The 24,255-nt window shown below is 39.8% G+C and overlaps 2 protein-coding genes across 3 annotated transcripts in view; both read right to left on the bottom strand.

Moving 5' to 3' along the window:
• The window catches only part of LOC126848989 (kynurenine/alpha-aminoadipate aminotransferase, mitochondrial-like), a 307,625-nt gene that overhangs the window by 274,448 nt on the left and 8,922 nt on the right, over positions 1 to 24,255 (bottom strand). Inside the window, exon 1 of one of the 2 annotated variants that reach the window (XM_050590421.1) lies at positions 20,536 to 20,545. The exons of the other annotated variant lie outside the window; for it this stretch is intronic. The gene's annotated coding sequence lies outside the window, so the exon portion shown is untranslated. Of the gene's footprint in view, positions 1 to 20,535; positions 20,546 to 24,255 lie in introns of those variants that run through there. 2 annotated transcript variants of the gene reach the window in all.
• LOC126848993 (homeotic protein Sex combs reduced) lies at positions 969 to 24,116 on the bottom strand. Its single transcript, XM_050590431.1, has 2 exons — positions 21,077 to 24,116; positions 969 to 4,511 (listed from the first exon to the last, which is right to left on the bottom strand). The coding sequence occupies exons 1-2, from the start codon at positions 21,897 to 21,899 to the stop codon at positions 4,207 to 4,209; spliced, it is 1,128 nt and encodes a 375-aa protein (XP_050446388.1). The 5' UTR covers positions 21,900 to 24,116; the 3' UTR covers positions 969 to 4,206.

The following is a 24,255-nucleotide window of genomic DNA, read 5'->3' as shown; positions in this document are numbered from 1 at the left end:
TAATTACTATGGAACGATATTTCGTTTTAATTGAAAAGAGATAAGCTTCTAAAACATTGCCGCTCTCTTTTTAATTTTAAAATAAAGTTATTTTATTCGGCAAATATTTCGATAATGAAAAAACATGCGTATTATCCAGCAGTCTTTCCATCAGAAAGTTCGTTTATAGAGCGTTCGTAAATAAAGCGTATTTATTCTCGTGATATGGTAGGGTTTCATATATATATATATATATATATATATATATATATATATATATATATATTAGAGGACACAAATATAAACATTGTTTACATTCCGTTGGCGCGTCTGTGGATGTGAGGTTGTTATGTTACTTGGCTAGAGAAAGCATCAAGTGTTCAGTTAATCTCCAACTCATTTCTTCGACTGAGGATAATCTGCGTGACAATTGAAACGAATTACTCTACGGAAAGAGAATCTGTCACAGAGAGCAACATATGTAAGTACAAGAGATATATTTCCTAACACGATACGTATTGGCCTTGACATTATTACTCGAACTTTTCTAAGGAAAAGGCGGCAGCCGAATTTTATTTTACTTACTGCTAAATTAAGTTTAATTAAATTTATCGAAACAATGTACACGCGTTGGCGTAATTAAAATAACGAGATATTGATGTATATTGTGTCGGTCAGCTATCTCGGTCGCAGATAACCCCGCACGCTGGCCATCGCGCAACCTTTCGACGTTATCGTGTTTTGTGTTTGAGCAATATATAAAGTACGCGCGTTAAAAAATTATCATATCGACAATTATAAATATAATAATTATCGCGCGTCGTAATAAACGCTGCTTCATGCGAAGCCCATTCGACTTTCCCTTTGTTACACAGCTATTAACATAATTAGGATGATTTTATTTAACTAAAAAGATTTTCTTTACGCGTCGTGCATCGAGTGTTCCCTTAGTCTTTTCATAGGTTCCAGAAAGAAATAAGCATCGATGATTTCTGTACGTCATACCATTTAATAATTACAATTTAAATTATATAATTAGACGACCTTACACGTACGGTGCTCTCTAGGTTACGTAGATGTAATAAGTAAGTATTTTTTTTTTTAGTTAGACTATTACGTATATTACATGGAATGAAATAACATTTGAGTGACGCTACGCGAACGTAATACTTGAGCTTAATTTAACTTGGATAGAACGCATTCTTTGCACCTTGACGAATAAATAGAGTAAATATCTGCATCTTTTCGTTTCTTTTCGACGCCGCTCGAACGAGTCGACAGTTTCAATAGGCATCGAGATAGCACGACTATAACGTATCCCGCGATGTGGATCTCGTGTAAAAAAGTGATGCAAATCTCGCATTACATTTGTGCACATCATTCATAGGTACGGAACGTGTTGTACGACACGCGGCGTAAATAACAAAAAAAAAAAAATAATAATAACGAAACAAATAAAATACAATATTAACACTGTATACTAAAGTCATTAGCAACAGATTCACTCTCAATACAATAATAAAGATAATATCAAGAATTTCAATAATAATAATGATAATAATATTAATAATAATAATAATAATCCTCACTATGCTTTATTTAAATATTCATATAGTGTACCAGGCGATAACGAAAAAAAAATATTATGTTGCACCTGGCAGCATTTTTTTTTTTTTTTTCGTAATAGAAACAAACATTCTTTTCTGTACATTCTAGGCACGACGAATTCGTCGTAAAGTCGCAGATAATTAAATACAATTTGAAAATACTGTGCCGTTTTTATTTCAATTAATTTCACGCAAAGTGTTGTCCCTGATAATGAATAGAAATTTCTCGTCTCGATCTAATTTAGCTCGGCACTCGACGATTTACATGACAGATAAAAGGAAAGAGAAAGAATTTTTTCTTTTCGTTAACGCCTCGTACAGTAATATAACGTCATTCGGTATCGTGTGTGTGTTATATATTCAATAGTTATGTACAATTCAAATACTAGCCTAGTTAGAAGGTCTCTTCTTTATTTGTTTCTTCCCCTCTCCCCTCTCCCCTCTCTCTCTCTCTCTCTCTCTCGCTTGTATCGCTTAGAATCTCGACATACTAAATTCCCTGTATTCTTCCGAATTTGCATCGCGTAAACACGCGGTTATGACAATTCAATTAAGCATTTATAGATCGACTGTTTTCAACGTTATTTTTATTTTTTTTTTCTGTCGTATCACAAGATAATCAATTACTCGAATACTAGCTAATTAGTTTACACACTTGCGCTCGCTTGCCGGATTAATTAATTAATCGATATTCGATCTTTCTTATCATCGGATCCTCGTCAGCGCGATCCGATGTAGAATAATACATCTCTTCCGTCACACAGCCCGATCACGCACCTGTACCGATAAATACGCGTAATCAGGCGGCACGTGCATGCACAATTTGCGTTAGATATTCGGCGCTACATGCGCACACATTGCACCATATCGAAAGTCAGACACACACACTCGCAACGCATCCGGGCCGTGTCATTTATCCCGTTTCGATTCCGTGCAAGAGATATCCCACTTTCCTTTTTTCATTCAACAGTTTCAGGATTTCAACTATGGTAGATTATAGAAACTAATTATGTTTCTATACGGATTAAAGTCACTACAGCCGACGCGCGAGAAACAATAGTTGAGTTGATTTGTTGTCATCGATCGGGATAAAATGCGCTCGATGCGGTGGAATAAAAATGAATATTAGATTCTACGCGAGATTTCCCCTACATATCGACAATATAGGAACAACGTGGCTGCTCCAGGGAGACATTGGTTAGATTATGCTGCAAATTATGTACAAAGAGAGATGCTGGGCCGTAGCTGCCCACCGTTTCATTATAATAAAATAATATTGCAGGATTGTAAAAAGAAATAAATATTACGCGCGAAATTCAATTTCCAAAATCCATTTGGAACACGCTGGTTATCTATTCTTTTTTTAGCGTTGCATGATAATTAAATTACGTAGTAAATTACGTATTCGAAGAATTTAAAGAATGTCTAGGGATTCGATATAAAAAGATAGAGAGATAAATACAGAGATATAGAAATTTCTAATTATTGATTCCGTAATTATTTTATAACACTGCAATGATATTGTATTATTTTAATTACGTTTAAATTATGCTATACAAACGTCTCGTTGTTCTTTTACTAATACAGGCTTAGTACATGCGTCTTTTAAAGCATATTTCTCATTTTTTTTATTAGAATATTTCATAAGATCAGCATAATTTATACGCTATCATAGATTTCTAAAGGTTACCTTTCTTTCGAGAAAGACGGGAAATATAAATATTAAGAGGCGTCTCCTATAAATTATTGTAGAAATTTCAGCATAAAAACTATTTTTCCTTGAAGCTGTTTTGAGTCTTTTGCGAATCATTTTTCCAGAAATACATTCGAAAGGGATTGAACACAAGAGAGAATAATGTATCAAAAAAAAAAAGAAAAGCAATAAATAAATATATTTCATCAGTAATTATTAATCTTAGGTGAAACAGTGCGCAGCCAGACAAGATAATTAATTAATTCGTTATTTGATTAATTAATTACTTAGACCGCTAATTTCTACATCTTAAACTAGAGGATTCGGTTTTATCTCACCCGCTGAGACGGTCTCTCATCCGCGTTAGTATGAATATTTTATAATCTCGTGTGCGTGAAGAGAGAGCCCCTCGGAGCGCGTCCAGTCTATTAACTCGGGTGCACGGCGCTATGTATGCAGAAAATTTTGGCTTCCCTTCAACTTCGAATAGTCAGTACAGTACTTGCGTGTCCGCATGAGCCGAAGGTTAGCGAGAATGGATTGCTTCTCGTCAGCCTGAGAAGGAAATTTTCTTCCTTCTCGAAAAAGTCTCGTTTCCTTTCCTTCTTATACAGTATTAAGCGCGAAATATAATTTAAGTACGTTTATGAACATATATAGAGAGGAAGGATCGCATTCTCCTCTCGTTGTTGCGCGACAATCCATCCGCTACCGACCATCGGCGCATTGCGGAATCGGCGAAACGCACCATGTGTTCTACTGGAAGTGAAGGCCCCTCGACGACCGCGCCGGGGGTTTCAAGGCCCCCGTTGACAGGCGTTGGCGCGGGGTCCGAGAAAGCGGGAAAAGCCTTTAGAAGTTCTGCTCGCCGTACATCCCGGGAAACCGGACAGCGTGTGCTCCGAGCTCGGCGGGCGAGAACTCGTCCTATGTGGCCAAGTGAGCGAACTGGCCGGGGTGGGGCGCGAACTGGTAAGGGTGACCGTACGGCGACATGTGGTACGGCACGATGTTCATACTCGCCATCTTGTGCTCCTTCTTCCACTTCATACGCCGATTCTGGAACCAGATCTTAATCTGACGTTCCGTGAGGCAGAGAGCATGCGCGATCTCGATGCGACGCCGCCTCGTCAGATAGCGATTGAAGTGAAACTCCTTCTCCAGCTCCAGGGTCTGGTACCTGGTGTACGAGGTCCTTTGCCGTTTCGTCTCACCGTTCGCGTTCACCGTACCTGAAAAAACAAACGTTACCGTTAGTTCGCGACAGAAATAGACGATGCAACCGTAAACCGTGTACAGGGGATTTGTGACAAATCCAAATTGGCGATCAGAGAGACACGTTTATTATTCTCGCACTCCTCGGGCAGGGATAAAATTAATTTACAAGTAAAAAAAAAATTTTTTGAATAATGTCATTTTATTTTTCAAACGCAAAGATTTGATGACGAGTGTGGAGTGGAAAAATGTGAAGATTGTATGAAAAGCATAGAGAAGATGCATACTACGAAGGGGTCCAAGCGTGCAACGCGTGACGACCTCGTTAATTATTTCAACGAGTCTCGTGGTTAATGCCTTCGCCAGTGCCGCTGGATCGCGAACTGGTCACTTGGCAGCTGTTTTACCTATTTGCTTTGCACGCCTCGGCCATAAATAATTTTGCAACGCTATTATTACGATACTCCGCCTATCTCTATTACACGTGTATTTCGTTCGCAAAAACTGCCAACGCGATTGCCGAACAACGTTAGAAACGACCCTCGGCTCAGCCTTGATTCGTTCGCAGTGTGACATAAAATGTCGCGTAAATCAAATGCGATTTGATATAATGCACCTCTAGGTAATCCGTTCTTTTTTTAAGTCTGAGATAAAAATTTGCAATTTGTCGAGTGAAAACAATTATGCATAATTGCCGCATTCACCGTCTGCTGAGATTAGGAAGATAATAAATATTTATACAATTCACATAATGTATTGAAAATAACTCACGGTCGAATTGATAAAGCATAAACCTCTATCGCTTTACGACTGTTTGCTCGCTAAAATATTTGTGGAGTCTGTTTTTTTTTTTTTATAGCGTTTGTATCATTATTTCGATATACTAATAATTTCTACTTTTTCTCCCCCTCCGTCCTTTTCCAGAAGTACTAATATAGAGGTTTTGGTTCGATGCTTGAGCAGGTGCTAGGGGTGCCACCTTTCCGTTCGTTTTCAGGTTTATTGTGAGCACGGGTCATTGCGGATATTAAAGAGCCGGTTCATTTGCAGCTATAATAGATGGCTATTAATAGCGCGGGACGAGAGGGAGAAGTGGATGAGTCGTGCAGATAAAGATGCAGTCAAGTAGGAAGTGCGCGAACGACAATAATCGGGCAACAAATTGCGCCGTTTAAATGGACTTTCGTTGATATATACTTGCACGCATACGCGCGCAAAAACAAAGGGAAACACACGAGGATAAAATATACAAGTGATCATAAGCTATTGCTGTCGCACGCGAATAAATAATTATTTCTCGTCGCGCTGTTTTCTCGAAAAGTTTTCGGTATCCGATTATAGCCGGTATTTCGTGTAACATCTATAACGTTTAAAGATCCGTTCCACGGCTTTGAGCAACTTTGGCTGAGCACTTCCACGAGAGTGAAAAGCGCTTTCGCAGAGAGGATGGTGACCAAGCAACGAACGGTTGAACAGCGAAGCTCCTACCGGGCTTAATGGCAGGACCCTTCGTCCGGTGTTATCGCTTTCCTCCCGATATAACACGTCGTCGGGTCGTGCGGACTGACTTTTTAATAAATAGTGTTCTGCTTGTGTGGACACGCGGACTCGTTCGGTCTGCATATCGTTTATCCGGTGCACCTACCCGTTTTGTAACAGACAAACGAAATTCCCTTTTCGACCACTCATTATACGATATTTTTATTCATAAAAAACATAAAAGTATCTTAACAATAACGTTGTCAAATCAATAAGCTTCTTATATTTTTTAATTTTATCTCATTGTTATATATATATAATTTTAAAACATTTTGTTTTTTTATTTTTTTTTATTTATTATTATCTAGTTGCGCGTATCTTTTTGTCAATATAAAAAGATAATTGGATAATCTTTTACATCCCTTTCTTTTTTTTTCTCTGTTTTATACAAAATTATTATAAAATTATTATAAAAAATTATATTATATTATAAAAATATTATAAATAGATGTTTTTTTGAAATACTAATATTCTCGCGTTTCTGATAATAAATTGCTATTCATATCTCGTCGATAGAGCATATCGTGTTGTTATGTAGAGGAATATATTCAATTGAAGACTCGGTGAGAAAGTTCTCGACGCTCATACGCGATTAAAATATGCTTCTTAGACGCATCATGTTAATTCTTTCAACCAACCACACACACACATACACACACACACACACAAGAGAGATCTCGATACATTCCGCAACGAGATGTCTATAACTGGTTGGAGGTTTTTATCGTTCCCGCAGAAACACGTACACAGCAGTAATAATCTCAGAGCGATGCGATTACATGTATGTTAGATCGCTGAAAATTATTTTATCTTCGAGACACTCGTAATTTATTGTTTTTTTTTTTTTTTTAATGGTCATGCCTTTTAATGCATTAAAGTACCGCGGTAATCGCTGACCCGATTAAATTTCACGCGTGTCAGGCACACCTGTTTAATTAGCATTTAGATTCTATCTGGCGCGATCTCAGTAGTTATTCTCGCACTATAAATTCTAAAGCATCGAGGGGAGTACGAGCCAATATGTTATTGTAACGTGAATTTCCGTAATCATACGCATGACTTGCGTTATATATCGCTTGGTAATAAATTTTGTAATCACATTGAATCTTAAGCGGATGCAATGAGAGCACTTCGTGCATTCCCTTTCATAAAGGAAGATTCTCTTCTTTATTTCTTTCTTATTTTTTTCTTGAAAATTTTTCGAAAAGTAATGAAAAATATTTTAACATCGTAAATATCTATTACTCAGATGAAAGTATGTAATTAATTATATGAATCGATAGAGCGATAATAATTATGTATTTATTTCAAAATCCCGTGAGATTACCTCGTCATCGACTATCAAGTGCCTTATTAATCGATCAATCAAGATATCGCTTGCTTAAATAATATTATCTATTGCATGCATTATGCATATGAATAATTACAGAGAAAATCATTAAAAAGGGAATTATTAAGTCATCTTAGATATTCAGAATTATATATATATATATATATATATATATATATATATATATATATATATATGATAAGTTAAGAGAACACGTACAGAAAAAAAATTTTCTCACATCTTCTATGCTATTTTTTTCTATGGATATTTTTAAATAATTATTTAACATTTTAATCCAAATAATATTAAATGTCGCAGTATTGAAATAAAATATATACAAATTTCGGTATACAAAATGTTCAAGTCTTCGAAACGACACTTTAGAGAGCGGATAAAAATTGAAATAAGAAGCATCTATCGCGCAATAAGAGATGTGCGAGCGAAGAGGGCCGGGGTGCGCATAGTCGTCGTCGTTGTAAGACTGAGGCGGGCTAAGCGCAAGGCCGTGTCGTGTCACCCATCTCGATGTCACCTCGTGTCGTCTAGCCTTTTCGTGCCTCGCTCTTAATAGAACGCGGAGCGCGCATGTATTTGCACCGAACTCTGTACGAAACGTGTCACCGACTGCCAGGCTGACGACTGTCCCCGTCTGCCTGACTGACAGATCGGCTGGTTAAGTCTGAGTAACACGTGACTGGGATAATACCGTGCGACTCCATGGCGCGTTCACGCTATGCGTCTGATTTTGACCTTCTCGGTTTTTAATACACCTCCTCTCTTTGTCACGTGACCTTTTCAATCACCAATGTGCAAGTTTTATTTATTATATACGAGAGGTTTTACATTTTTGCAAATCTCTAAAAGAAGCTGCCTACATTGTGAGAGAAACGGCATGGACAAAAGAAATTTTCTGACTCAAAAATATTCTTGAAAAACGTATATTTAGATGTTTGGAAAATCACACATGTGTTAAGGAATTGAAAAACTCTTTACGTTGATATTATAAATTCTAAGAAAATTTCGTTTTATAAAGGATTTTATTACAAGATTTTATTAATCACACATATATTTAATATTTTATTATTATTAAAGAGCACTTGTCATAAAATATATATAAAAAAAGAGCGGATTAAATTTTTAAAAATAAGTATTAGTCGATATAAAATTTTTTATACATATCTATTGCATGCAAAAGCAATTCTGTGTCACTTTATACATAAATAATAGTATTTCATGTAACAAATTTCATGAGACGTATAACAATTATTATTTCATATATGTAGTTTAAATAGAAAAATAAATCGCCATTTTTATCATCAGCTTGCTTATCTATAAAGTGATGCGTAGGTGTTTATAATATCACGCCAATGGTAGATGGAAGATATTATTCATCGTAGTATATTATTCGCGATAGATTCTAGATTAGGTGTTGAGAAAAGAATTAAAGTAATCTCGTGATCGTAATCGTAATGTATTGCATTCCGCCAAGTGCAAGTGAGTGTGGACGTGTCAGTGTATGGGGTGGGCGGGGTTAGGGGAGAGGGGGCGCATAAGCTCAGTATATGTCGGGAGCGAGTTCTACAAAAGTATATATAGAACTCTTACTCTATATCCCTCCCCTAATCCCCCGTACATATCTGAGTGGTTATCTGATACGAGCTCGAGAGCACGACCGTATCAATTCTTTCCATCTGCGCGATCAATTCAACAATTCCAAAGAAGCCAATAAAGATTTGTAAGTTTCGCGACGTAATGAACAGCGGAAGTTAATTCTTTTTTTCCAAGATTTTTTTTCAAGATTTCCTATAAATTTTCGTAATTAAAAAGGCCGATCTTAGTATTTAATTTGTATTTTTTACATGTTTACGATAAAGTGCGCTTATATGCAGGTGTCTAAGGAAGTCTTTCAAAGTGATTTTCAAAAAAGCATAACTTCCAATGTGTTACAATCTCTTTAGGATTATATCTTTGATCAAGAGATTCATATGCTTGCGAATAATGCATATGTTTCCATAAAACAGGAACTTTCTCTAGTGCTATGAAAAAAAAAAGAGGGACGATTTTCTGAAGATTTCAAAAATTTTTTAGAAAGAGTATCATGGGCGCCTTCATAAAGAGAAATATAAAAGTATAATTAATTAAATAATGGAAAAGAGACAATTCCTTATAATGTAAAATCATGTGAAGCATGATGTTTAGTCCGTTGCAACATCGTCTACATCGACATCATGAGAGGAAAAGAATGGTTCATAAATAACTCGAGCTGTTCACCATTCGTTATTATGCAATTACGATTGCATCTCTATAGCTTAGGTGGTCTAAGACATCAAGATCTCGTGTTCGGCCCTACAAGATAGTGTCTCTTAAAAGTTGTCGTTGTTTCAAACCCGAGATATTCAGCTAGTGCTATATCGTGTAATTGCCGTATCTCGCGTCTTCGTTTTCTACTCTGTCCGAGTTTTACGTTACTAATGACAGGCTTGTAATCTGTATTTTCTTTAATCCATCGCTTCATTCTCTACGCGAATTGCATGGATTATAGTTGAAAAGTTTAATATAACTGTAGTTTTAAACGAATGTGATGTATTGCAGTTTCAAGTTGATTTCAAGTCGACTTTTACCTCAAATTTTTAGAGCTCAATCTTTGCCGAGATTTTATTATCTTTATCAAATTATTTCAAATCTTTCAAATTTTTATCTGTAAAATTCTAATTTTTTACTTCATATAAAAATCACGTAATTAATCCAAATACAGAAATTATATAACCGCGAGATACAAATTTAACGTCTCCGTGAGAAGCTGCATTATAATCACATTATCACGCGTATTTAGATGTTTAACGATAAATCAGTCAAATATCAAGACTATTATTTTAATAATAATTTTCATCGAACCTCTCATCTCTCTTAGAAAATGCGCAGATTCGTGCTTATTTGTATATAAAAAAAATTGTAGAGTAAGATTTACACTCACACATCGGCGGCAATGGTGAAAGATTATCCCGATACACACACCGAGACATCTCTGGCCCGTCGCCAGTGTGAATAGCCATAGTGGCGCTCGTGAATTTTCGTCGAAAATATCACGTCGCTTCCGACGATGTATAGCAAACTCGTAATCCACGCACAATTTAAATTTATCTACACGCGCGCGTTCCGTCAGTCAGCCTCCGTTCGCCGACTCCTGATTTGTGACCTATCCGTACTTGCGCAGCTGTACGGCCAATCGCGAGCGGAAGATCGGCCTTCCCCGAACGAAATCAACGGTCTGTCGGGCATTTCCACGACGAACGAAAGAGAGAGAGAGAGAGACCGACGTCGTGGTTGATGATGGAGGAGGGGAGGGTCTATCTAGGTGTCCACGATCCACCTGTTACCGAAACGTTCAAGACCTGTCGCCTCGAGATCTCAGAACGCGGGATCTATTTCGATCGGTATACAAGCTGACAAGCTCGGACCACGCCGCGGAAAGTTGCCGATTATAAATCTCCGCGGTAGAACACGGGGGCCTAGTCGCTTTCAAAAGGATCTATTAATTTCTGCCCCACTCGCGCGGAGCACGGAAATCCTTTTATTGGCGACCCGTATATATACGCTCGATCGTGGCACGTGGGATATCCCTCTGCGCACGCTAATGAGAATGTCACGCGTTTGTTATTTTTACATTTGTGTGACATTTTGTAAACGTCTCGCCTGAAATTAATAGGGAGGCCCGATAAATATAAAAGTAGGTCGAGAGACGGACGTATATTCCATCACGTGGAAATAGTCGTGACGGAACTGGCAGGAATCTTTCTACGACCACGAAAAATTCATTTACGGAGAGAGATTCGATATTCGAATTGGGTCACCGGCGTCCGTATGTACGTGCAATCGGACAGTTATAAATAGATTTAAAAACTATTGCTTTTCAATCCGAATGGGGGGTAGCAAGTGGTTTTCAAGGGCTTGGATTCAGTTGGAAGAGCCGCGCTGGAAACGGAGGTGACGAAAGAACGAAGGGTGCGAGAATGGAGGAGCAAAGGGGGATGCAGAGAAGGGGAGGGGAGAGAAAGAGAGTGGCAGCCTTGCTGAAGCTTTTATGCCGAAGTTTGCGCGGCGGACGTTCCGCGGATCATTTGTTATCTTCCACGAGAAAGCTCTCTGACGCAAATAGGTTTGTTTCTGGCCGCTTTAAACGCTTCACAATAATCCGCGCGGACTCAAATTCAATTAACGCCTCGTCGTCCCCACGTCTACCAGCCCTCCCTCTCCTTTCCCCCTTCTCGCCTATCCACCTTTCCTTCATTTTGCACTTTGTACTCGCTGACAGCATACAAAAGCCAGTACAGTCTTTCTTTCGTCTCTTTTACACATGGCGCATGAACCATGAGAATATTGAGGTACGTGCCTCGAAATCCCGATGACCTTGAACCTCCGGGTATGTCCAGCCGAATGCGAAACAGCCGGGTATCCCGTTGCGCGATGTCGCGAAAGGTTTAAATTGCACATACGAAAAAATCTTTTTCTCTCGCTCCGCTTTAAATATTACGTCTCGACCAAGATCGAAAATATATGCCGATGTCTATCGTTTCTCGATAAGTATTCGTGTGCCTCTGGTACCGACTAAAATTAGATTATTCTTCTCTGGGTCATCTTCGCGCGGGGGGGAATTGATAGAGAGGAAAAGAGACAGAAAGAGAAAGAGAGAGAGAGAGAGAGAGAGAGAGAGAGAGAGAGAATAACATATTATCCATTCTCTCGCCACCGTGGATTGCGGAATCCGCGCGCATGCATGTGTAACATCGCGTTTGTACGTGCAAGAAACTGTCGATCCCGAGGGGTTACTTTGTACAGCCGAATGAAAAGAGAGCCGCAAGACGTGATCGCGCGCTCGCGCGTGTATATATATATATATATATATATATATATATATATATATATAATATGCGGAGGAGGGATGGTGGACCTCGGGGTCCTCGGGATTGAGGAAGAATGGGAGATAGAGGCTACGCGTCTCCATCCATCAGACGACGGTCCCGACCGCCGCGTCCGACACACGCGACTCAAACCTACCGACAATCTTCCGAATGCATTATCTTCTTCTCTCGAGGGTTACACACGCATATCATTTAGACCCACAGTTTTCTTATCCGATTCTCGACAATTTCTCAGTTTTTTTTTTTTTCTATTCCGCTTTTATAATCTAGAAATGTGTGCTGTGATTAGCAACGATTAGGAGAGATTATCGATTACGTGTCATATAATTTTGCCAGTGTAAAGGGCAATGAAAGATTAAGAAGTTAAACTTCTCAAACTTTGATAACCCACTGAGAGCGGAACAATAGCCCGCGTTTAGAGAACTCTTGAACTGCTAATTGACAATAATCATGCGCAGGAATGTACCGCTATTGCCGCGCGAAGTGGGCATCAGCGTTCCATAAATGTTCGTATGGACGCATACAAACGCGCGTATATAGAAGCGTGTATAGGCGGGCGTGCGTGTATTGGGTTCGCGTGGAACGTTCCTGCTGCGGGAAAATTAATGACTTACCTTCAGCGGGAACAATACAGTCAGCTGCGACTCTCTACGTGTGTCTGGGTACAGTGCGTCGCGGTGATGCGAGCTGCCTAAGGTCGAACAAAAACACACGGCCGCTTATGTATATACGTACGTATACGTGCGTATGTACGCGTACGTTTCGTTGCGTGTCACCTATGCGAATTGATTTATTCCCATCGAGAGAGCTAAAGAATAAATTACAAATGTCTAATTTTTTTATATGACGCACTTGTGCGCGCACGTATTTTTATATATTTCTATCCGATGACATATCTCGCCTCTTGTTTCTTACAAGTTAAATATAATTTCAACGATATGACGTACGTAAAATATTTGTCTATCGAAAATTAAAATATGCGCTCGCGAGGATTATTAACGAACGAGATGAAATAAATAATTTGTTGAAGAAAAAAAAAAAAGAAAATATTCGAAATCCAGTTCTCGACAGCTGCGACGAACGCCATTTGTTCCTTGTTCCGCGCGTGGCATTCGTCCTATCGAGCGGATAAATCTCATCGAAAGTGCGCGCGTGTGTGTCCCTTTTCCGGACTCCGCTCTGTGTCCTCTATGAATCATGCAGTACCTATGTTTCCTGGGTTAGGTTGCTCCTCTTAGGAGGCTGTCCGTTTTGATCGTCCATGGCGTTCCTCCTGGTTTACCCCACACGAGCGATGCCGCAAGCTCTTAGAACGCCTCACGCTAGTACATAAGCCTCGCGCAAGCATTTATTTATGGTCCCGGAGTCGCTCGAGTGTACGTAGGACCGCCTCTACGCCACCCAAACACGTTTCACCCGGCGCATCAGCCGCGGAATGAAGCTGTTCTCGTCTGAAATCTATCTTCGCCCTTGATTCTCTTACAGCGTAACAGTGAAAAGAGCATGTAATGATCCCATTTCTCCACAATAGTCATTTCACTTGAAGTTTGCAAGTGGGAGAACGTTTTCAAGAAACATTGCTAGCTATGAATTTACATATATTTATAGAATTATACTTTTATCACAAATCTTATTAAAAATATTATTATAACGATTATTCGTTTAAATAATAATATATATGTAAAGTAAAGGAAAATATATTTCGAACGGTTACATCTCTTTTTATATTTCTTACGCGGTGGATTTCTCTAGAAGGCCTCTTTCCCCCATGTTACTTTCGATGAGTAGGACCGAAATAGTTGCAGTAGAGGCAAAAAAAGAAGTATGCCGAGCGTGATTCCGTGCGAGGCACTTGCCATGACAAAATATACGCGCTTGTACTTTTACGGATTGAAGCATCGGAATAATTAGGTAATCGAGGCGTGAAAATCTCTGTCGGTTCTTGAAAAAGTAAATCTCAACAAGAAAGAGCAATGCTGTTCATATCTAACAGAATGTTGTGAATACAATGAATTACATCAAATTTTGAAAAAGTTGTTCTCAAGTTTCGATCAAGATTTCAATATCAAAATTAACATCGACATATATATACTAAATTACTATGTGATTTATGATTTCGTCCTTCCGGCAATATTTCAGATTGTATTTAATAATATTTTATTATTATTAATTGTAATATTAATTTATCTAATCTCAAATTTTATCTAAGCTCTAAAAATTAAATTTTTTTTTTTTTAATATTATCTGTAGAAATAATTACATGTAACAAAATAATCATACGAAAGATAAAAATTATATAAAAGAAAATTTTCTCTTTTCCTTAAAATTTATTTTTAATTAATCGAAAAACAAAATGCTTTATTAAAAAAAAAATTAATTTAAATAAAATTATTTGAATATTTAATAATTTTCTACAACATATATATGAGAACAAGCGAGCATTCTGACTAATGGCAGCGAATGACAAATATCTACATGGAAAGTTGCGCGGGATTTATTTCACGGCAGAGTTTGTTTCGCGGCGGCCTGAGCAAAACGGTCGAGAATTTGATTACATCACATTAGGCTGTACATTTTAAAAGGATGATGTAACTGCACAGAACCGTTGATCTCGCGTGATTTATTTATCGCTGGCACGGCCAAGCTCTATGCACGACTATTGCACGTTGTATATGCAACTTGTGTATCCTCTAAATCGAGTTGTCGCGACGGACGATGACGCTTCTCGCACGATTCTTGCATTACCGTTGCGCCTCGCAACGATCGCCCGCCGTGAAACGTATGTTGTTAATAATCATTAGCGAAACTCTTACAAGTGTGCGTGTGTATATGTGTGCTGAAATGTTATCGCGTGATATTAATAATACACGTGGGGAAATGCACGTGGAATCCTACATACCGCATGTGTGACCACTTATATTTTAATATAGTCATCCCACCATTATAAAATCTAATGTCCAAGAGAGAGATATAAGATTAAAAAATTGTACTTATTTCTAAACAAAAAAAAAAAAAATCAAATTTTAAAATCGTTGATATCGACATGATACACCTTTCCATTCTTTTGTCCTGCGCGTAATCAGTGCAGCGTAATCAGTGGCGCGAATCCTTGGCAAATCTGCGAGGATCCTCTCGTGAAATACGACGAGGGGAGACAAAATACACACGATTATTTCCTTTGCGAGGCGGATTTTTCGGTTCACGTGTCGTGACAAAACCACGAAATGTGTGTATACGCCGCGACGTCGCCCTTACTACGCCATTCCGCGTTGGCTCGTAAATTTTCAGAAGAGGGAATCTTCCTCGGGGAGGGTTTGCGCGTCGGCCGAAAGGGCAGGACTGCAGGAGCATAAGGATCAAGGATCCCCGTAGCGACCGGGCCACGCAGCAACAGGCGGCCCACTTCGCCCCCCTGTCCCCCTTCCCCCCTCCTCTCCGGCACACATCCATTACCCCATCGGCTCATCCCGTTTGCACTAGGCGCTTGCAATGAAAATTTATGTCCTAATAAGTGATTCACGCTCTTCCCGCGGTTATACGCAAACTGCAGTACGGTGGTAATCTCTTCTCTTTGCGCAATGTGTTCCGCTTCAAATGATTCTGTGATAACAATTCGCGAGCATGTATAGAAATAGAGAATCATGAATTTTATTGAACTTTCATATTCTTGTTCAATGTATATATACATTTGTTGCGATTAAGGTGACATGATTAAAATTATGTATGTATAACTATTTTTCATATGATATAACTATTTTTTATTGGCCATTAATTTATTGAGAAATTATGAAATTTATTAAAATATTTCCGTTAACGACAAAATTTACGAAATGGCAATATTTCAAAACACGAAGGAGGATACGCCGAGCACGTTGATTTTTTTTTAAACACGACGCGATAAAATTATTTTTGGACTGTGACAAAAAATTTTCTGGATTTTGCTAATATCTTGGAATAATCGTACGTCTGGCGTGAATTGATTAAGCGTTTCGTAATAAAAAGATTTTTGTCGGTATAAAAATGCAGTATGCTATGCGGTTAGTAAAACCAGTTCTTTGATGCGCGCCTTCGTATCTCCCTTTCCTTGTTAGTGCGCCGTGACCGTACATACGCGCGTGCATATATTTACTCAACTTCTCTACTTGTTTTATCTGCACCCTATATCGAAAAATCCGGTATATCGAGATTATAGTAAGCGAAAAGACATTTTACACTTCTTCCTTAACAGCATAAGGCATACATACACCAAGTGTGAAATACTGTCGCAGGTTGGTCGAATAAAATGGCAATCGAGAAAGAGCTAAACGTAATGTCACAGTTTATTTGAATCATTTGTATATATGTATGTACGCGCGCCGTCCCTTGACAAGAAGATTGTTCCACCAACCATCATATATTTATGACGTGTAAATGTGTTAAGGGCATTAAGCGAAATCCAGTTCCACTGGTTTCAACTGTCTACCCTTCCGGCGTGGGGGATTCGTATGTTGGGAATCACGTTGGTAGCCATCTATCAATCGGGATACAGAAACGTGCCTTTCCTCGCGGCGCTCTCCGCGCATCCTTATTTATGGCGGAATGATCGACCCGTAATTATAGACTCCGTGACGAAAACGACCTTCTGCTTATCTAAACAGGGGGCTACGGCGGCGTTCGCTCGTAGGTCTCGAGCATTTCGGAAATAAACCGCAAAACTCTTCATTTCACGCAGCAATTGCATGTTTATTCGCGTTTGCCCTCTCGTCGGATGATAGCTACTTATCTCGGACTCGGAGATTCCCACTACTTAACACATATCAAGGATGACCTACATGCCTGTGTGATTTTGCCAACAGCAAGGACGTATTCCGAATTATTTTTACAATTTCCGAAACAGAGAATATGTTTTAAAAAATTTCAGTATTATCGGATTTATATACAAATATTTTTCAATTATTAATTATGACATAAATTGTTAAATTTTCTCTAGATTTTGGAGAAATTTTCTCTTCACATATCTTAATATTTGATAAATATTTTAACGAATAAAGGAACAAAAACTTGCACACTATTCGATTCAACAAACAAAAGAACGAGAGAGGAAATATTAATAAATATTACAAAAATTAAAATTTCTGAAATCATAAATTACGGCTACTTTTTGCCAATACAATTTAATGCATTTTAAAGAAACTCTCATCATCTTTTTCCGCGAACGCTTTTATATTTTTAGTTTATAGAAAAGAATGATCGGTTTATAATTATAGTTTCTATAAGGATAAGGCCACTTTTTTCCCATTTATCTAGTCTCTTTTAAAGTGTCCTCTCTTTCTCTCTTATTCTTTTCGAATTATCTACATGTTAATCGGCAATCAACTGGCGAAATAATTATTTGCACAATGATAATTTGTTTAAACCTAATTATTATAATCACGCGAACGCTCTATATAAATTATTCATCATAAAACTAAATTGTAACTTACGTTACATACACACACACACACACACACATAATATTCTATTATTCAAATATAAAATAAAATACTTTGAGTTTTATTGAGAAAATGTATTAAAGTAAAATTTTTATTAATTAATAAAGAGAGTATGTATTATTAAGACACAATATGTAAGAAAGAGTTAGTTGGTTGCTTGTAAAATAATGCAATGTAAAGAAACTTAACGTACGATACGAAGTAAGATCATAATAATATGCAATTTTCAAATTAGATTCTCTTATTCGTATCTTTCCGCTATTGATAAATAGTTTATTTGTTTAGTGCTCGAATGTTTATTCCCTAACAGCTGGCTTCAAAAGCATCGCAACAGTTTGGACGAGGTCTAAACAGAATGTCTTATGTCAATGAACATACATTATCCTTGACAAGTCGACAATTATTTTTACTTCAAAGTAGTTTAGCATCTTCAGTATAAGATGCTACTTTGATTAAAATTCCAAATAATTTTCTCGTACATCTTTCATAATCATGTAAAATTTATTACCGTTGATATATTTTAGTTGAGATTTTACTGAGATGGATTTTACAAAAAGACCACTTTTACAAAAGAGAAAAGACGTCTTTGAAAAATATATTTTAACCCAAATACACAGTAGGAAATCTCAGACGGGGGCAGCCTTTTCATGTGAAGACAATTTCGAAGTTAGACCTCACAAGTCAATAGTGCATTTAATAACTATTTTCAATATGCATGCGCGCGCGCGCGCGTGTGTATGTGTGTGTGTGTGTGTGTGTGTGTGTCTAATTGTAAGGACCATTGCATTTGCACAAGATTTATGATTATTTCGCTTTTACTCTTTGCGCTCCACGATAATTACTCTCGCGTTAGGAGAATTTACAATGGCATCACTCTCGCTATAGATTATTATTATTACTATCGTCTCTTATTTACTCAATGTTGCACAGACAGAAAATTTTTCAGTATTTATATTTCATCTGCTTGAGACGAAGATAAAATCTATTTTTCATTACGCATCCATTAATCATCGGCGATATCGCCGTATTAATTATAATACGTTCTCAGATATCTGCGACGCTGCTGAAACGCACGCCTTGTGTCTTACAGTTAGAATTCTTCGCGATCAAAAGTTTGTAATTTTTCAAGTTCATCTACATGTTAGACATGTGACCCTTTGATAATATCGTCTAATCGGGGCACGCGCGCGCTCTTCTCGCGAAACGAACGCTCTTGCGCGAAATAATCTTGCAGGAGAGCGAGGGTGGAGGCGTAAGATGAGGGTAAAAGGATGCTACATTAACCAGGCGGACAATCTCGATGCGAGCGATCGGGAGAGTGGAAGCCGAAACGCGTACAAGAAAGATCCGAGTGTATCCCGAGCGTTTGGAAGGAGGGGGCCGAGCCAAACGGGGTCCAAGGCCTTCGTTCGAGCTAACCCGTGAGAGGACTAGACGGAGAAGGCAACCCTCTTCCCTCTCCCCCTCCCCCACCCCCTTCCCGTCTTTTCCCCGCGCGCGCCTTACAATGCAGCCTGATTTATGGCCCGGGCGCACATACATAGAGTTACACACGATATCATAATACCATTAATTCTTCGTCAAATTCCCCGCTGACTGAATCATACTGGCCGCGCAGTAAATCACGCGGGGCGACTAATGTGAGCGCGACCAGCGCGCTCCGCGCGCGCTGTTTTATCTCCTTTGAACCACGGGGGCAGGTGAATCTCTGAGAGTCTTGAAGCGCTGAATTACCGTTACCAGTTTCCTGATTCCTCCCGCCGCTGCTTTTCGAACGAAATCGCGGGGAACGGGCGCGTTTCCGCGTGTAATTTATACGCGATTAGACGTCCCGGATAGGCGCGATGTACGCATTGTTTGATGTACTACTCATCGAGCACTTACCGGGAGATTTGTATTTATGTAAGCGTTATTTGCTCGCTCGAGGAATTATTAACCGGCACAATCCTCGTTTCTTTGTCCTCGTCCCGTGTACACTTTGTCCGCTTTTTCTCGTCACACCGTAAGAACGACGGCACGGCAATACCGTGCGCATCGTTAATATCGATATTTAATTTTATTTTATTTAATTTTGTATTTGTTTAATTACTATATATTAACATTTGTCGCGCAAAATTTTTTGTATATTTCTCGAAATTCAATTAAAATCAAATGATTTAATTACATTTTATTATTATGTTTATGATCGTTTCTTTCGCAATAATAATAGCCTTCTTTTCAGTAACATTAATTTTATAAATAAAAAAAAACATAGCAGCCAAATAATTTGTTTATATGTGCTAATATTTTCAACTCTTTCTATAGTTTCTCTCTCTTTTTTCTGTAATTTAATACAATTTTTCAGATAATTTCTGTGAAGAAGCAAGTTCTATACTGAGAAAGTTGTTCTATTAATCTTTGAATATATATGCATATTAATCTATAACTATCACGCGATATTTCTAAGATATGTATAATGCATTTCCAAGCAATATTTATGGAATATGCTTTTTCACGTCAAATGATATACATATATATATTGTAGTTTATTAATTTTCTCGCTCTTCTTATGCAACGACAATCTAACTTTAACTGTTAAATACCAACGATGACAGTGCAAGTTATTTATATAACTCAATGTATCTTTTTCGTAATCTTTTCTTAATATTTTTGCACAGAAGCTACAAGGACACGTTATACAACTTAATGTCATGTTTGTGATCAAGAATAAATAATGGCATATATATGTATACAAGATAAAATTTGCTTTTGAAATCAAATAAATGTCAAAATTTATATATTCCTGTGTTTATAGCACATTAAAATATACAGAATATAATATATGAGGAGAGATTGCCGTTAAAATTCGATAGATTTATAAAAGCTGGAATCGTATATCTTAGCTGTAATTTAGTATTTTTACGTTTTTAACGAACGGAGATGTTCCCGAACGTTAAACAGAATAATCATATGCGTGTTCGCATTAATATATTAGCCAAAATTTCAAATCATGTATAATCATATTAATCTCAAGTTTAAAATAAAAAAAAAGATTGAGAGTCTAAAATTTTATTTTATAAACAGTTGTAACGGTTATTGTTAATTAAATAATTTTTTTTGCTTATTAATTATTATTCGCCACTTTTACTCTTTCGATAAAGTAAAAACAAGTTATTTTATTCAAAAACGAGAAAGCGCGCGCGGAGCTAACGTGCCTTAAAATATGAATAAAAGTTTCTCTATTTTTTAAATAATAACAAGATTTAAAAGATATGCAAGATATATATATATATATATATATATATATATATACTATAATATATATGTATATAAAAAGAACTTACTCTGACCAATATGAACCCTTTTCATCCAGGGATATATTTGAGGCGGATTGCTGCCAGAGGGATTGCCCTTGTTGGACGAATTGTTACCCGTGCTAGATGTGCTGGATGTGGAGGAAGCGGGCGACGAAGCGGAAGATGCCGTTGTAAGCGTCGAATTTCCCTCGCCGACACCCCTCGAGCTACCGCTCGGCGGTGAGGCAGCGGACGCAGCCACGGACGACCTTGACGAGCTACCGGGCGGCGAAGTCAGCCCCGATGCGGCTTTACTTGTACCTGGCGCGACTTGCAACGGCGTCGGGCTGTTTCTCGAAGTGGACGTAGTGAGATCTTGCGGGGACGCCACGCTGGTGGACGAGGTCGAATCGGCGTATTTACAGCTGGACGTTGACGGCGCTGAGGGTGCTGACGCGCCCTGCAATAGGGGTGTCGTCGGATCCGGGTGTAATTGTTGCTGCGGATGATGCGGTTGCTGAGGATGATGCTGCGTTTGCTGAGCGTGCATACCGTGCTGCTGTGACGTCGCGGTCGCGTTCAATCGCGGCTGCGGTTGCAATTGCGTGTAGTCTATCATCCCGGTCGGCGCTGTATGCTGCATACCTGACGCCGGTGTGGCGTAAGGATGCTGAGGATAATGCTGTTGCGGTGAGTAACAGGGCGCGGGATAGCTGGTGGACGCGGCATTCGGATTGTAATAGTCGCCACCGGCCGGCGATGCTGCCTGCATCGGTTCTCCAGGCGAATTCGGCGTCGGTCTCGGCTGCTGCTGTGGCTGTTGACCCGCGTAGCATGATGCAAGCGAGCTGACGAACTGATAGGAACTCATTCTCTCCACCTTGTAACTATCACCTATCGTCAACTGTCACTGTACCGATACTTTTGCACGTCTACGTTCCGTCATTCACGAACGAAAACACCAACGACGTTGCGTTCGATTGATCGTGACGTGATTTAACAACGCGCCGATCATTAAGTATAGAAACCCATATCATCACATCGGTGACTTTGTTGCGTGACGAGAACGTTCGCGCGACATACGCGGTCGGTTTCTCCGACACCTTGTTCGTCGAACGATTCACAGCTATCACGACTTGTTACACGTGGAGAAACACGTCCCAGAGCGATTCGATAATGAACGAGGGGTTCAAGACTAATAGAGAAAGAGAGAGAGAGAGAGAGAGAGAGAGAGAGAGAGAGAGAGAGAAAAGGCGGTAGACGAGCGGCGGCAGGCGGGTCGAGCCTGAATCCGACCTGCGAGTCAAGTTTACGAGGGCCACGTGGGCCTGAGCTATAAAACTGTCTTCTGCTTCTTTACGATCTCGGTCGAGTCGCGATTACCTACAGAGAACTTGTGGGCCCACCATGCAGTAGCGCGTAACAAACAGCTTATCGAGGTGTCCCATTGATGACGACGATGTTGTAAAGTGCTGAATGAAATGACGAGTGTATTTAAACACCGCGTACAAAGGCGCGTATTAAAAATTATTCCCGCGCGATAATTAATTATGCTCGTACGATGTCACAGATGTTTTCACTTAACCGACGACTTTGTATCGCGACAGCGGCGGTATACTCATATCACCACGGCAGAGGGTGAAGAGTATATCGCGCGAGCGTTCGCCGTTCCTGTTGCGTGCGCGGAGGGTGACTGCTATCGTACTGAAGGCCCTCGTCACGATCCAACGAAAGACCGGTGTGTGCGGTAGCTTGTCACGTGCCCGCGCTCTCTGCGTGTCAGAGGAGCGCCTCGACCAATCCCTGCCGTTCGTCAAACCTTGATTGGTCTTTCCGTCGGCGTACGATTCTTCAACCCCGTTCCTTGCGTCTCCGTCGAGTCTCCGCTGCCGCTGGCGCTCGTCGTGTGGTGGTGTTGCCTGGCTGCTACCCGACGTGACAGGAACCGATGAGAGGGGTGTGCGTAAGAGAGAGAGAGAGAAAGAGGGCGAGAGAGAGAGAGGGGTCAAGGAGAGGGGATAGCACCGTCAGGGGGGCTAATGGAGAGATATTCGGGAGTTCTGAAAACCGCTGGTGGGGGAGAAGTATCTCGATCGCTCTCTCGTTCTCCTCTGCAGCCTTCTAGCCGCGACGTCACCAAGAAGCAGTCTTGCGTCCGCTCTGCGAGGGGGGCTACGCGCGCACGCGCCCCCTACTGTTGTATAGCCTTCGCGGTGAAGACAGATGAAAAAGAAAAGGGGTGGCACACACACGAAAGCGCGATTGTTCTTTACCGATCGACCGAAAACTATTCGCCCGTTTAATTTATCGCCGTATCGCCATCGTCTTCATCCTCGTGAATCCATCTTAGCTTCGATCATACGTACCTTATCTCTACACGATTAAGGGGGTAAAGGAATAGTATGCGAGTTTTAAAAGTGCGAATTGCCGCATATCGTAATTCGCGGGATCGCGGCAGTCAGGGATATGAGCGAGCAAGTAGATCATTCACTTCCCTAGACCGTCTCTTTCCGAGACCGGAGCGGAGATTGTGCGTCTGATCTTTCGTTAAAAGCTTCGCGATGGAATCGTGATCGTGTCGCGCGACAGGCACAGATCCACCCTGGAAGCGTGTGGTTCTCCAACCGCGACTAAAGAAGGGGCGCACATAAGTCAGCCCGGTGGTCGCGGCTGACAGTTTTATGAGACTTTGATAGTCTTCGCTCGCTCGCTCCTCTTTTCAACGAAAGGACAGGATGTTTACGCGAGAGAAAGAACGGCCTAGAACGGGAAAGAAAGGCGTAAAGGGAGGAAAAGAAAGGGAGAGAAAGAGAGAGAAAGAGACACGCGCACTACGCACCACACTCTTTATTGTCCCATAAATTCAAACCTGTTGCCTGTAGCCGAGAAAGACAAGGAGGGAAGAGCGTGCACGAGGTAGAATCCTCTCCCAATCGCGATTCGATTGACGCCCCCGTTATCGTTCGTACGGCGAACCCGGACGCAACTCGTAACTCACTGAGCCGACCGAGAGGAGAGCCTTCGGAGTTGGCGGCTCTACCAGAAGCATGTGTGACGTAGTAGCCAGTTGGTCAAACGGGGGGCACTCCGGGGTAGTAACGGGGCGGAGGGGACGACTGAGGAGGCGGAGCTCTCTTTACTCGTCGCGCAGATAAGACTTTAAACAAGTTCTTTACGGCGTTAAGCAAAATTTCTTTGACATTCTATAACAATGTATTCTCTCTATA

This window comes from Cataglyphis hispanica, chromosome 4 (genome assembly GCF_021464435.1).
Source record: "Cataglyphis hispanica isolate Lineage 1 chromosome 4, ULB_Chis1_1.0, whole genome shotgun sequence".
NCBI lineage: Eukaryota > Metazoa > Arthropoda > Insecta > Hymenoptera > Formicidae > Cataglyphis > Cataglyphis hispanica.
The sequence above is the reverse complement of the archived record's forward strand: the minus strand, read 5'-3'. Positions and strand labels throughout refer to the sequence as shown.

Coding starts and splice junctions, on each gene's coding strand:
- LOC126848993 (XM_050590431.1), bottom strand. CDS start 21,899: ATGAGTTCCTATCAGTTCGTCAGCTCGCTTGCATCATGCTACGCGGGT. Junction 4,512..21,076: donor AAGGGTTCATATTGGTCAGA/GTAAGTTCTTTT, acceptor TTGTTTTTTCAG/GTACGGTGAACGCGAACGGT.